The sequence below is a fragment of the Protopterus annectens genome, chromosome 1.part2 (genome assembly GCF_019279795.1).
Source record: "Protopterus annectens isolate FY-2018-M chromosome 1.part2, PAN1.0, whole genome shotgun sequence".
NCBI classification, from domain to species: Eukaryota; Metazoa; Chordata; order Ceratodontiformes; family Protopteridae; genus Protopterus; species Protopterus annectens.
The window spans coordinates 117,461,585-117,476,403 of NC_056727.1; the positions used below are offsets into that span (position 1 = coordinate 117,461,585).

The window sequence follows — 14,819 nt, forward strand, 5'->3', positions numbered from 1 at the left end:
AGAAGCTAAGGTATTTTAAAGGTATCCGGAGTTGTATGCTGTATTTCCTTTGGGGCAAGCTATGTTTGCAAATGGCTTGACCTTTAAGTCTTTATGGTCACCAGTTAGCATAAATGTAGTTTCTTATAGTGCTTATTAAGTACTGTATGTTTTCAGACCAGGTAATGGTAAAGCTAAGTTTTTCATCAAGGGATTTTTTTTTTATTTGAATTTGTCCTATATAAATGGCAGACCATTTCTGTCTCCAGAATACAAGACCTGATTTCATTGGAGTGCCCAAGAAAAGTGCTTTATATATGTATATAGATGTGTGTGTGTGTGTGTGTGTGTGTGTGTGTGTGTGTGTGTGTGTGTGTGTGTGTGTGTGTGTGTGTGTGTGTGTGGAGCCAACTTAGAAATATATTTATAATATATTATTGACAGTATGGAACATAGAGATGGAATTCTAACTGCAGCCCAGGTTGCCATATTCTAGCAGTAGAACAGGGTGCTGGGGGGCCATCTTACAGCTTTGTGGGAGGGGTGTGTATGAATGTATGATGACCATCTTGCCTGTTTCAGGACAGGGTGGCTGAGTATAAGTTTACCTCCACCTCAGGATGGATGGCCTTGCCAAGTACTGAGCTCTGGGGAGTGGATGATAGCCAGCCAGGGATAATCTGGTAAGAGCCTGTGCAGAGTGCAGAACTCTGAAGCAAATTCTTTTGATGTGTTTCTTATAGTAGGCTTACAACAGCATGAGATCTGGCACTATGAAATACCCCCATAGCACTGTGAAGAACATACAGAAAATGTAATGCATACTGTGTGAATGGTAAGTCTAATTATAAGGGTTATAGCAATAGCAGGTGGAATTTAAGTAGGACTTGCCCCACCTCACAGAAAGTTAATTTGCATTGACAGGTGAAAAGTTGCTAATAAGTAACAAATGTATTTGTGGGCCTTTTCACCTCACAACTATCAAACAAATTTCTTTGCTAGATTTTGCCCGGTTTCCTCTCTATTTCATAGTATTCCTAGGGTGTCAGGAAGGAGGAGAGGAGAAATATTTTTGAAGTGCTTATCGCCATCTACTGGCTAGAAAAGGCAGTGCAGTATCTGCTCTGCCAAGGCAAGTAGGTGCACAGTTCTTGGCTAGAGTGCTTATAGACTCCTTGGAAAGTGCGCTAATTCATTGTGCTGGGAACTGCAGCATCTCTGCCAGGTGGTACTCCCGTGACAACCCAGTGTCAGATGCTCACTTCACCCCCCAGCATCTTTCCAGTATCCTCTCTCAGTAGTCAAACAAGAGTGAATTGGAGTCCACATTATGAAAAAATAAATAAAACTCTGCTGTTCCATGAAATGGCTATCAGCAGCAAGAATATTTAGATTTTTTTTCGTGGTTTCTCTTTACCCCATTTGCATGCTGATCATCAGCCCTCTGCACCAGTCCAGCTATTCATTCCCACATTCAGGAGTGAGGGTCTACTGAGAGAGTCCGTAATGTAGAGTATCTTCGGGGGAAGTTTGAAATGTTTTTATTTTTTTTCCCTACCCTCCTTGCACTTCCCCAGCGACAGCCCTTGAGTTGGGTGTGCATTAGTTGGACTGCTCCCTCCCAAAAGAGGCATTGCATAGTTGTTTCCTTGGTCTCCTCCAGGGAAATCAACTTGCACACTTGTGCTCCTTGAATGTGTGACCTCTTTCTCCCCTATGAGAAGCATGCCCAGTCTTCTGTCTGCACTATCAAGCACCGATGCTGTTACTCAGACTCATGTTCTTGGGATGTAGTCAGGGTTTTATCCTTCTGTGCCACTAGCATAGTCAGTAGCACCTACACTAAGGAGTTTGTAGTATACAAAACTGAAAGCTTAGTTTTGAAACTGACCTTTTTGTAAAAGGGTCCCATTTGCTACAAATCACACATTAAAAGTCTTTGATTATCTATATGAAGTAAATCTGGAGTAAAGAAAACAGTTCTGTGAGGCTAGAGAAAGGAATTTAGAGATGTCACAGTATAACTGCAAAAATCTGGGTGACTGGTAGATGGCCTACTTTAAAAAAAATAATTTTTTTCCCAAGTGTCTGTAAGTGGACCATAGATAGGCAGTATTAATAAAATTTCCAGATTTCTTTACATTTTGATGATGAAGTGTTTGTGTGGAAGCCAGAGTGGCTTTACTTGAGAACTCTGGTTCACAAAAATTAGCATCTGGATTCTCTACTACCTGTGATATTTGTTAAGATATTTTACTGTTGTTGACCTGTATGAAAAAACACTTTTATATCATGCTTTGACTTTATTTGATGTACAGAAAAGTTTGCCTGTACTTGGTAATGAATCATGGCTTCTCTTTTCTTCCCCCATTCTAGATCTTGGCACAATGTATACTGTGTAATAAACAACCAGGAGATGGGATTCTACAAGGACTCCAAGAATGCTTCAGCTGGAATTCCATACCACAGTGAAATTCCAGTAAGCCTGAAGGACGCACAGTGTGAAGTGGCAACCGATTACAAGAAGAAGAAACATGTCTTTAAACTTAAGTAAGAGACCTTTAATTTCTTTGTAAAAGTCTTTGTCTAAAACTTGGAAATGAGAGAGGTGGCTAGATAATGCTATTACTGCGTGAGAATACAGGACTTGTTATAAAGTAAATGAACAGAATCCTTATTATAAATGTAGATTGACGGGCAATTTGTTCAAATTCAACATCTGGTCCAAAGTGTAAAAAGTCACACAAACATTCAGTAAAAACTGTTAAGAAAAGAGTCAGTTAAGCTAGAGTCTTCACTGTGTAATGCTTTCCACCTCCTGTAGTAAAAGCCCATGGTATATATGCAAATGACCCCTTAAAGACATACCAGTTTTACAGATGTTCTTCATCTCACATTGCTGCAGTCCTTACACTTGGGTAGTCCGCTGTCCTCTGGTTTCTGAATGTCCGTGACTTTTCACTTTTTATATTTTAAGACTTTATTGGATACAGCTTGTAGGTTTTGGTTTACATGGCTGATATCATTTTGAGGCTTGCTAGCACAGTGGTTAATACACCAATAAAAGCGCAGTACACTTTTTCTGCAGTCGTATACTTTTTGATTGCCTTTAAGCCATAATAAGTGTTGCAGGCCTTTGAAAATGGTATACACTGTGTGACTCACAAAGTCTGCATTACATGAGCAAAGTGCATCAGGGTGCAAAATCAAGTATTCTTTATTGTGGCTCAGCTTTATGTGTACAAAACTGCTGAAATAAACTGACAGAGAGAAAAATGTTTTATTAATAAACAGCCTCAGCTGAGTATTAAGAACCAAGCTAAAATCTGTGGGGGGGATATAGTGAATGGGGGGGGGGGGTAAGTTTGAATTGCTGACTGTGTCTTTGCAAGGGTAAGCATATTCCTGTGAGATGATATCCTATGCGCATCCTGATACTGCAGAGTTTTCATACCTCATCCTGAAGTCAGATGAATGTAAAGTGTATAGAAGCTTGTGGTGCTGTCTGAGATAACTTCATTGGTTATGTATATTTATGTATAATTCTGATGAGGTCCTTAAGGTTGGGACGAAACCTAGGTTAACATTTCATCTTGTGTTACCATCAGTTTTATCATTATAGTTTGGTTTGGTTTGCTGTTCTTGTCGTTTCTTTAATGAGCATATAGAGTCTGCTCTTGTTAATTAAAACATAGCTGGCATTGTTCCTTACAGATACGCTTTCACTGCTGCATTTAAGAATGCATAAGTGATATTTCTGTTTTATACTGTGAGTAGCTAGTTTATTGCATTATGCTGGACTACATAGTTATTTGCAGATTATGACCTTCCAGAGAGGAAGATGCTGCGTTGTTTCATGTTGAGCAGTTTGTGAATGAGTGCATTCATTATAACAGTCAATGCTGCAATATCCTTATCCTTGAGCATTAACCATAGGTGGACATCTGTCCTTCTAGCCTGACTACCAGCTTTTGGATGTTCCTAGAGGGCAGACAAAATTTTCCTCCTGTGCAGCATGTCATACATCATTTGGCTAAAACGGTGGGCTTCCTATGGCATCTGCAGTTCATTTTTTTAACCACTTGAAGCAATCTGTCATCAGTATGCTTACTGACTGGACCCGTCCAGTCAGCAACCAGAGAATAGAACAGTTTTCTACATTGCTTGTATTGGTTTATTTTACTCACCTTACAGCATGTTATTCAGTCTTGATTATTTTGGCAGAGTTTTTTTTTCCTTAAGTCTGTGATATTCTTTGAAAAGATCAGTTTGTGCGCCTGCAGAAGGCAAATATTGCGTAAAAACTACTATTTGTATTGCCTGTCCTGCTTGGATGAGAAAACATCAAGATGTTCACCATATTATTTCCTGTTGCGGTCATATCCTGTGGGATTTTATGCCAGCAGGAGCTCAGTGGCTAGCCCATCTTCCAAAGCTCCGACTCCAACTTGTATTGGTGGTATTAGAGGGATGTCATTGGCCACAGTTTTCAGTTCTTTCCTGCTATAGTATGAGAATGTGCATGCTTTGTGTTAGTGCTGCCAGTCCAGCATGCTGACCTGCTTCCAGAGCTCATTTTCTTTTCTGTGTATTATTTATTGCTATTGTAGGTAGCTTAGGTTATCTGATTCTGAGACTGAGAAAGTGAGAATTTGTCTTGAGTGAGGGGAAAATGATCCCTCACAAAAATTTTCATTTATATTGTGCATTCTGCATAGCCCCAGAGCATGGCATAGCCAGTTCTCCGCACTGTGCATGGTTCAGTCCAGGGTTGATCAAGAATTACACTCAGTCTGAGACTGTGTAGTTCTAAAGAGAATGTGTACCTGGTCCCCTTCCACCATGATGTCAGCCAGGTCTTTTGCTTGCTACTCATCTAAGAAAAAAAGTGTATTTGGAGTACTAAAACAAGAACCACAGGGAGACCAGCAACATCCAGTTAGAATTGAAATGTCATCCTATGCCAATCAAAGCCGAAGTCAGCAAGACTTGTTCACAGCTTGCGTGTAACGTGTTGATACACTGCTGAAGTCTTTAGTGCAAACCGTCCAGAAGCTACTCTACAGTCCAGTAATGCTCTGTCCTTATGGGCTGAATCCAGCATGCATTTGGTCAATCTGGAGGCCTCTCCACTGCCTTCAAGCACTGACATCTAAATCGTGATAAGTGAAGGTGAGAGCAGTAGCTCCATATTTTTTGCAGATGACCAGTGTAGTGGAGGATGATTCAAGGTAATAATAAGCATCTGCCCATGACCCAAAGCCTTGAAGATGGCTACCCTTCCAAAACCATCCACACCTTTCTTCTTGCAGGAAGAAAACACCATGTTTCTTCCTGTGAGCACTGTACCACTTTAAGAAGGAGATCATATACTTTAGTGTTTATTACTGTGGCTGTTAGAACCATTGGTTAACCAGGTATGCATGATAAAATATGCAAGAGACACCACCCAAAACAAATCCAGGATATGGCCAATGGGATCTCTAGTGTAGTCCTCAGGGACATAATTGGCAAGCTGAGTCAAACTGCTTTTAAATTGGGGAGCTAGCAGTTAAATATGGACTCTGTGGCTTTCATGGGGTGCAGCCACAGGCACAAGTAATATGAATGCATGCATGGCTAAGAATTCATATCCTGTCGGGATGTAAGGGGAAGTTGCTAAACACACCTTTTGACAAAGAGCTTCTGTTTGGGCCCTCTTTATAAGAAGTTAAATAAAAACTGGAGGAAATGGTGTAGACCATACAGTCAATAAAACAACTCTTTATCTGGTGTCTGTTGAGAACTACAGCAAAATTCCCTCAGTGTCCCCAACTCTGCATGTTCTCTTTGGCAGAAGAGCCAAAGGAGCATAGGAATTACAAAGCAAGCAAGTCTAGACATTATTTTTGTTTTGGCTGCACTACTGTCATAATGTACTGCCCACTTTCAAATGGCAAAACAGGCCAAGAATGGATTTGCGAATGCCCATCCACCCATGTTAGCTTAATAGGTCTTGCAGTTCCCTGGGCTTTCCCTTGAGAAGGGGTGTCAGAAAAGCTGGTCTTCGTACTTCAGAGATGTATCCTGTAGCCAATGTTAAAGATGTTCAAGAATGGATTCTACTAGAACATGTTTGGTACTGTTTATTAGGCATTCAGGTGAGTTGTCTGGGCCCATGGAAGTGGTATTTTTAGCTTTTGCAAACAAAGTTAGGATGTGTTCCTTAAAAATCCTGGGGAGGGGTTACAATGGGTTCATGGGATTTGTATAAATTTGAGGAATGTTTCAAGGGTCAAAAGAAGACGCTAAATTTACCTACATTTATGTCTTTAGGGCCCGAATGAGTAGTGCCGTTTTCATTTACTTCAGAACATTGCTGGGTGGTGTTTCTTAACAGATGCAGTTAAAAGAAAACTTTGTATTTGTTACTGACATCAAATGCTGGCTGCATTTCATGTTTTGATTCTTCTTGATTTTTTTTTTGTTTTTTGCTGACCCTTTTGATTCACTCTTCTCTAGGTATAGTTAGATTTGTTGTAGGAAATTAGAGGTATTTTTCTTTTGTTATAGATCTTATTTTTACTGGTAGACCACCAAGGTTGTTTGTTTTTAACTTTCCCATTATATTTGGTTCAAGTTTGGACTAGTGGAGCTATACACTTTCCTAAGTGGGAGTAAACTCAATTACATAAGTAGCAGGCGAAGGTGCATGGGCACTGATGGCATTTAAGTTAAATTTTGAGAGCTTATTGCAGAGTATGAGCAAGCTTGCTTGTTTGAGGTCCTTATTTTCAGAATTGTATAGTGTGGGATTAATTCCCACAGTACTCTGTTTTCTCCCCGGACCTCCGCTGAAAATGGGCTCTGTCCCAGTTAGACTTTCCCGATAAACAAGTAATTATTTAATTAATTTAATTAATTAATAGAAGTAGAAGGTAGTCATGTCTCCTGTGTTTCACATAGCTTACATGTTCATATGTGTCATTTTTTGCTGTTCAGGAGAGAACTGGTGGCACTTCTCTGGGGTTTTCAGTGTCAGGCACAGCAGATGTTTAGATGTTTTTTCCATGAAGAATGCAGTGTTCAGAGCTCTCTGCAGAGGCAGGACTTATGACATAATATACTACTGGCTGAAGTAACATTAAAGAACTGGAATTATAATAACCTGTGCCCATTGTAAGAATCATTAGTGCAGTGAATGAGTGGGATTTAGCAAAAGGCAGACTTCAGTTGTTTGATCAATGTGCAGGAATAGTTGGACATCCTTAGACTTAATGGAGTGTCCCCCTGCAAGAATCACATGAGGAAAATTGTCTGCAAGGAAGAGTGTATTCTGCATTACCTTCAGTTTTTGCCACTAGAGTGAGAGTAGGTCCATCTCATCCAAATTTATCAGGTAGATTGAAAGAGTTTTAAATATCTGTTTTGACTTTTTTTTACCCTGTAATACTATTTTGATTAAAGTGTTATACTGAGGATTTGGCTAGTTTGGAAGAGGGGTCTGGAAAAAGTCACTTACTGGTATAATATAATACCTACGGCTCACAGGACACAGATTCAACCAATATAAGGCAATGTAAAACCAGTAATAGGTTTAAAATGACTAGTTTGTTCCTCAAAAACACAATGTGAAGTTAAGCGCTTTCACGGAGACTGATTCCTCATAAGGACTGCTATGTCTCCCCTCTGGGCCCAGTAGTCAAGGAGCCTGAATCCTCACCACTGACATTGGAGAGGGATTTTTACTTGGAACAAAAGTAGATACAGTATTTTCAGATGCAACTCCCTGCATCAAGCATAATTTCCCTTAAGAACACAGAGGGAACACACACAGACCAGGGGCTGTTTTCTCTCTCTCCAGGCCCCCAGTAAAACTCTCCACTGGCACAGCTGTAGAGTTAAGTCCTCAGCTGTGTATCCAAGTGAAGTCCTCCAGCACCCTCTCTGTGAAACCAGTGCTTTCTGTCCTTTCTCCACACACACACACACACACACACACACACACACACACACACACACACACACACACACACACACACACACACACACACACACTTTGAGATTTGATTTTTCACGTACACACACACAATTAGGAAAGGATGGCACTGATTAATATCTATGCCCCCTTCTGCCCAGATTGTAAGGTAGTTACTGCCACCAGACACTCCAAAGCCAGCTACTCTAAGGCTCTTACAAGGGTACCCAATTATACTGATTGAAATTAATATCAGTACAAATGATAGTGTTTGATCAGTGCAGTAAGGCTTTCAGGAGTGGCCACAGAGTCACCAAATAGATATGAATGCTCTCAAAGGTTAAAATATTCTCTAAAGGACCAGCCACAATGAAAAGTTTAAATATATTTAATAATAAATAATAAAAAAACATGAAAATATGGAATATCTATTTACAATAAACACCAGAGTTTTAGTTACAGGAAATATTACAATAACACTGATGAATAGATTCCCACAGATACATTAAAGACAGTACTTTACTAATCTCACTATATTTTCCTGACTGATCTAAAGAATTACTATTCCCTGGTCACGTACTAGAGCAAGGCAAGATAAAGTGGGTGAGTTATGTCAGGTTTCAAAAACAGACTGCTATGAGACTGCAGTCTCATCTAGTATTAAAACATCATTTCAGTCCTAGATTGCAGAATGACATCACACACATCTGGTCATCTGACTTCTGGTTCCCATACTACCCCATTAGTAAAAACTGAACAAGAATCTTGCACATATGTGTTACCATACACACAAGTAGAGCTTTGCTAACGTGTTCTAGCATCTGGAAGGCATAAAAACATTTCAACACTTCCACGCTTCCAGGGTAGCAATTAGTTCACTGCTACAGACTATACAACAAGGATTCCTAGTCCTTGTTTTCACAGGTATTTTGTTTCTGGCTGCAGTCAGAACTGTAAGATACAATCTGTATGGTCTACTAGGTAATTTAATTTCAAACTATTTTTCAAAGTTAGCTGGACTGAGATTAATCTTTCCCTCCAGTATCCTCTGTTACAATATATAAATTTCAATGCTTCTAATACAGTGGAACATACAAGTATATTTCTTTGTCTGTCCAGCAGGATCCACTGTTAGTACACTTTTTTAACCAAGCAACTTTACAAATGCATTTTCAACACAAGCACCTGTACAAATCAGTTTGATATACAAATGGCATATAATTCTTTACAAAACTCCAGCAAGCTATGCTGGCATATGTTACACATCCACTGCCCTACTTCTCCTGGCATAGCTGGCAATACCTCACATCATCACAAGGACCACCATTTACACTGAAATTGAAGTGTCTGTTGGACTGTCCATCAAAATTGTGAAAGCCATACTTGTAATTACCACATCTGCAAAAAATACTGTGATTGCTGTTCAAATACAGAGCATGTTGAAACTCACTGCAATTAAAATGCTTTAAGTTCTCTTGCTTCCTTTACACCCAACAGCTTATACAAACTCAGACTGCTGTACCTTGTAGTGGGGGGAGGGGGGCATACTCTGAGGTACCTCAGCCTTGGTCTTGGTATGTATTTACCATAATCCCCCTATATTCTTCATAGGATCATAGGATGTTACTAGGCTATTGGCCCTGAGGCCCTAATAAGCCTAGCCAAGAGTTTAGCTCATGTTTAGACAAGTCAGAACCCGATGCCCCTGTCTAGCAGGGAAACTGGTGGAATCCCAGGGATATATTTTCAGTTCCCCATCCACTTATCCAGGTTGTGCTTAAAAAGGGGTAAAGAGGTACTCTGTTTGACGTGGAGAGGGAGTCTCTGAGACACAAATCTGTCCCACCAAGTCCTGTCGATGTTACAGACCAGGTTGAGGCTGCGCATTTGAGTTACTTGAGTGGAGCTTGACTTGCAGATATGCAGCAGTCCCTTCAAGGTGGGGTCCGTGATCACCTTGTATGCCAGACAGAGGTCACCTCCTAGGATTCTTTATGAAACTGAGTAGAGGGATAGGGCTTTTAGCCTATCTGTGTATGGTAGATGTTTGAGGCCCTGGATTCTCCTGGTGAGGAACCTCTGTGGTCTCTCCAGCTGCTGCATGTGCTTTGTGAGGTTCATAGGTAGGTACTAGGCGATCTGCCCGAAGGCATTTATAAGCCTAGCCAGAATGTGTTGGCTTTTGCCGCCCCCTTAGATTAGTTCCCTGTGCCTCTGTCCAGCAGAGCCACTGAAGTGATACCAGAGGTAAACTTTCTGTTTCCCATCCATTCGTTAAGGTTTCTTTTGAAGAGTGTTGGCGAGGAGCTCTGCGTAATGTACATTGGGATCTTGTTCCAAAGCATTGGAAGTCTCTGGGACAGGAATCTATCCCTCCAGTACGTCCTATTTATTGTTGTGGTGAGATTTAGATCCCTAGAGCGCGTGGCTCGAGGGGATAAGGTTTTCTCTAGGTGGAGCATGTCCATCAGTTCTGGGTTGGACATGGCCTTGTATGTCAGGCAGAGATCACCTCTGAGTAGGCGGTATGCAACCGAGTACAGCTGGAGTTTCTTCAGTCGAGCTGCATAGGGCATCTGTTTGAGGCCAGTGATCCTCTTGGTGAGGTACTTCTGTGGTCTTTCCAACTGTTGCAGGTGTCTTGTAAGGTACATCCCAAATGGGGTGTAGTACTCTATAATGGGTCTGATGACTGATGAGTAGAGGGGCACAATGACCTCTTTTGATCTGGATGCGAACCCTTTTGTGATTAGGTGGGCCACGTAGAAGGATTTTCTAACCACTTTGGCAATGTGATTATCAAAGGTGAGATTACTATCTACTTGGGTCCCCAGATCCCTTATTACATCTTCCATATTTAGGGGACTACCACCTGTGTGGTTTGTGGGTACTTTGTTTTTTCCAAAGGGGATGACTATGCACTTTTTGGCATTTAGCTTGAGGCCATGATTTTGACACTAGGTATCCATCTCAGTGAGACCCTTTTGGAGGATGTCTGTGTCAGCAAGAGAGTCAATTATAGTCCGTAGTTTGCAGTCGTCTGCAAACCTGGTCAGCCATAGTCCTCCTGTGCTTGCCTGTAACTCTGAGAAGTATATGCCGAACAGGAGGGTTCATAGGACTGAGCCCTGGGGAATGCCACTTGTAACCGGTTTAGAGTCGGACCTAGCTCCCACAACTCTCACCATGTGGGTTCTATCCATGAGCCAGTTGGCAACCCATCTTGTGACGTAGGGGTTTATGTTAGGGCTGGTGAGCTTGTCTATAATACCAGAATGGGGAATGGTGTCGAAGGCCTTAGCAAGGTCTAGGTAGGCTGTGTGTACCACCTTTCCCTCGTCTATAGCCTTGGTAACACTCTCAAAGAAGTCCACCAGGTTTAGGAGGCATGGTCTGCCCTTAACAAAGCCAAACTGGGTATGGTCTAGTGTTTGGAGGTTCCCAATGTCTCTGTTAATGAGTTCCATGATGATACGCTCCATAGCCTTGCAGACCAAGCTAGTCAGGCTTATAGGGCGTTAGTTCCCAGGGACTGTTGTGGCTCCACCTTTGTGTAGCAGAATAACCGTTGCTGTGCACCACTCTATGGGTATGTAGCCTGTGGAGAGGCTGAGTTTGAACAGTGTGTTTAGGTGAGAGGTTAGTTTGTCTTTGAGCTCGTATAGGACGCAGCCTGAGACACCGTACAGTCCCATTGATGCTGTGTTTTTGGCTTTGGACAGGGTATTTTAACCTTACTGTCTGTGATTTCAGGGACTGTAAATTCTTCTGGTATGGTTATGTTCCCTTTTGGGGGTGAGAGGTGGGTGAAGTTTGCGCTGAACCTGTCTGCCAGGATGTTGGTGATATCAGTCGGTTCAGTGTATTTTGTGCCATTCTGCACTAACTCTGAACAGATCTGAGCCTTGCCACTTAGACTCTTGACATAGCTAAAGAATGCCTTGTGGTTATCTTTGGAGTCCTTGGCAATTTTTCTTTCAAAGCTCGCCTTGGATGATTTTATGAGGGATCGTAGTTTCTTGCTGATACTGATCAGGGATGTCTTCCCTTCTTGGGATTTTACTCTTTTTTGTACTAATTTTCTCCTTCTTTTGTATAGCTTATTTATGGCATGAGTCCACCAGACTGGTTTCCTTTTCTTGGAGGAGTGAGTCTTGGTTTTGCTTGGGCTGGCACGATCCATGCATTCTTGTAGCTGCCCGTAGAATGCATTAGTAAAGGATTTTGCAGCTTGGACAGTGTTATCCTTCAGCATGAGGGTGTTGAAACTTTCCACCTCGGTCTTAAGTAACGGGAAGTTTGCTTTTGAAAAGTTTTTCTCGGTGGTTTTCATGTCTGGGGGTGGGGGCGGAATATGGATATCCAAAGTGATTTGTTTATGGTCAGATCTAACCAGCAAGAGGTTGACCTCCAGTGTGGAACACCGGTCGCCTATGTTGGTGATGATCAGGCCCAATATGTTGTCACCTCTGGTGGGAGTGTTGACCAGTTGAACCAGGGTGTTTGAGTTTATAAATTCTAGGAAAAGTTGGGCAAGGGAGCTAGTACTTGAGTAGTTCTCCCAGTTTATGTTTGGATAATTGAAATCACACAATATTAGGGTGTTTGGTAGGACCTTTGTTTCCCATTGTTTCCAGAAACACAGAATGGGGGTCCTAGGACATGGTGGGTGATCTGTAGCAAGCTACAATTTGAATTGCAGTTTTGCCCGTTGTTAGTTGTATGTGGATGATCTCTGAAGCATCGTGCTGTGCCACTAACCTGGAGGTGTGGGTATCCTTGATGAATATGGATACACCTCCTGCCTTTTGTATTTCGGTTTGGGTTCTGTGGCCGAAATGTATGGTATGAGTTGTAGCCTGGTTGCGCTGGGGTGCTCTCTGGAGCCTTAAACCAGGTTTCTGTTACTGCACATATATTGATTTTCTCCATACTGAGGAGTGCCTCGAGTGCGTGCATTTTGAGGTTTAGACTTCTGGCACTGAGTAGCATTACCCTCAGTTTTTTTGTTACTTGTGCTGTTTATGGTAGTGGTTTTGTCTTTTGACTATTAACTAAAAAAGGCACTATGGGTGTGTCAAGATCCTTGGCCAGTATTCGAAAGCCTAAGGGTGACAGGTGCAAGCCGTCTGTAGCGAAGCAGCATGGCTTGTCGAGCATGTCATCACAGGCGGGCAGACACTGGATCCCCTTTGAATGACACCAGAAACTTAGCCAGTTCTTGAAATCGAGAATTATTTCTTTATACCATGGTATCATTCTTGGTGAGGGCAGGATGCTACTCAGGGTCAGCGTCATACCGGCCTGGGCTACGTGATCAGAGAGCTCTTCCATGTCTCTTTTCATGTAGTCCAGGGAGGTACGGCTCAGGTCATTCACACCAACATGGACAATGACAGAGTCATATTTGTACTTGTTCTGGAGTGACTTGAGTGCTTCTGTTATGTGGTGGATCCTGGCACCTGACAGGCAGCTAACAGTAACCTTCTTATTCAGCCTAGTGAGCGGGACGTCAGTGTGCCTGACTATAGAGTCACCTATTACTAGTATGTTGGGTATATTATTTTGCCTTAAGGGCTGTGATTGCATAGCACACTGGTTTTGTGAAGTATGTGATTCATGGTTTGTGTTGGGGGTGGAGGTTTCTTGGATGTTTGCTTTGGAGGTCTCTGTTGGTTTTGCAGATTTTTATTTGGAGCCTCCAAGTATGTTTTCATGTATTTGTGTGTTTTTTGCCAGTGCTGGTTTCATGGGTCTGTGTAACATTGGTGGTGTGATGCAAGTATTTCCCTTCTCCTCTTGACTGTCTGATCCAGTCTTGGGTTGAGAGAGCTTAGCCTCTAGTTAGGCTGTATAATTGCATCTCTTGCATGTATTAGTGTTTGGTGGTAGGAGGAGGGGGTTGTCTCTGTACATGAGGCAGTTGTAGCATTGCCTAAAAATGCCCAGATTCACCAGTTGGACTGGAGAGTACACCTGAAACTGCCCTTTGGACATGCCTTGATAGGTACAGTGAACAGTTTTACTGGATGGCTGGTAAGGTCGAATAGAGAGCCTTCTCCTTCTGTACAGTACAGGAGGGTCTAGTGCTAGGGTTTATAAGTGCTTGCTATAAGTTTTGAGCAAGTGCTGGGCTGAGAAATGAATGGCTTGAGTGCTTAAGTTGAAAGATTGTCTAGTTCCAAGGGAAAAATTGAAGAGAAGACTTTCTGGAGCCGAGCACTGCCCGGTTTCATGCTGAAAGAGGTGTTCTTCTCAGTAATGTGCCTTATAAGGGAAGAATACAGGGATGTTATGACCTACTTGTTCCTGGATGAGATACCCTTACTTATGAGGCGGGCCATGTAGACGGCTTCCTGTACAACGGAAGTAACATGGTGGTCAAAAGTCAGGTTGCTATCAACCTGGGTGCCCAAATCCCTCATGGCTGATTGCATGCTTAGGACATTGTTATTAATGTGATAATTTGTGGGGACGTCACTCTCCCCAAAGGGGATGATGATGCATTTTTTGGTATTCAGCTTGAGGTCATGTTTCTTGCACCAGTCATTTGTCTGAGTGAGACCCTCTTGGAGGATGTCCACATTACTAGGGGAATTGATGACAGCACCCAGCTTGCGGTCATCTGCAAACTTGGTCAGCCATAGCCCACTGGTTTTGGCCTGCTCCTCAGAAAAGTATATCCCAAATAACAGAGGCCCCAAGACCGAACCATGGGGTACGCCGCTTGCTACGGGTCTGCTGCTTGAGGTGGCTTCTCCTATTTTGACTAGGTGGGTTCTATCATTGAGCCAGTTTGCTACCAATCTGGTAACATATGGATTGATGCCTAGTTGAAAGAGTTTGTCAATGATGCCTGAGTGGGGAATAGTGTCAAAGGCTT

General features: G+C 42.2%; 1 protein-coding gene across 1 annotated transcript in view; it reads left to right on the forward strand.

Annotated features, from left to right (window-relative positions):
- SPTBN1 (spectrin beta, non-erythrocytic 1) overlaps window positions 1-14,819 on the forward strand; it is a 2,377,138-nt gene that overhangs the window by 2,268,725 nt on the left and 93,594 nt on the right. Inside the window, exon 34 of the mRNA XM_044055150.1 lies at window positions 2,356-2,529. Coding sequence (XP_043911085.1) covers window positions 2,356-2,529 — 174 coding nt within the window. The remainder of the gene's footprint in view (window positions 1-2,355; window positions 2,530-14,819) is intronic.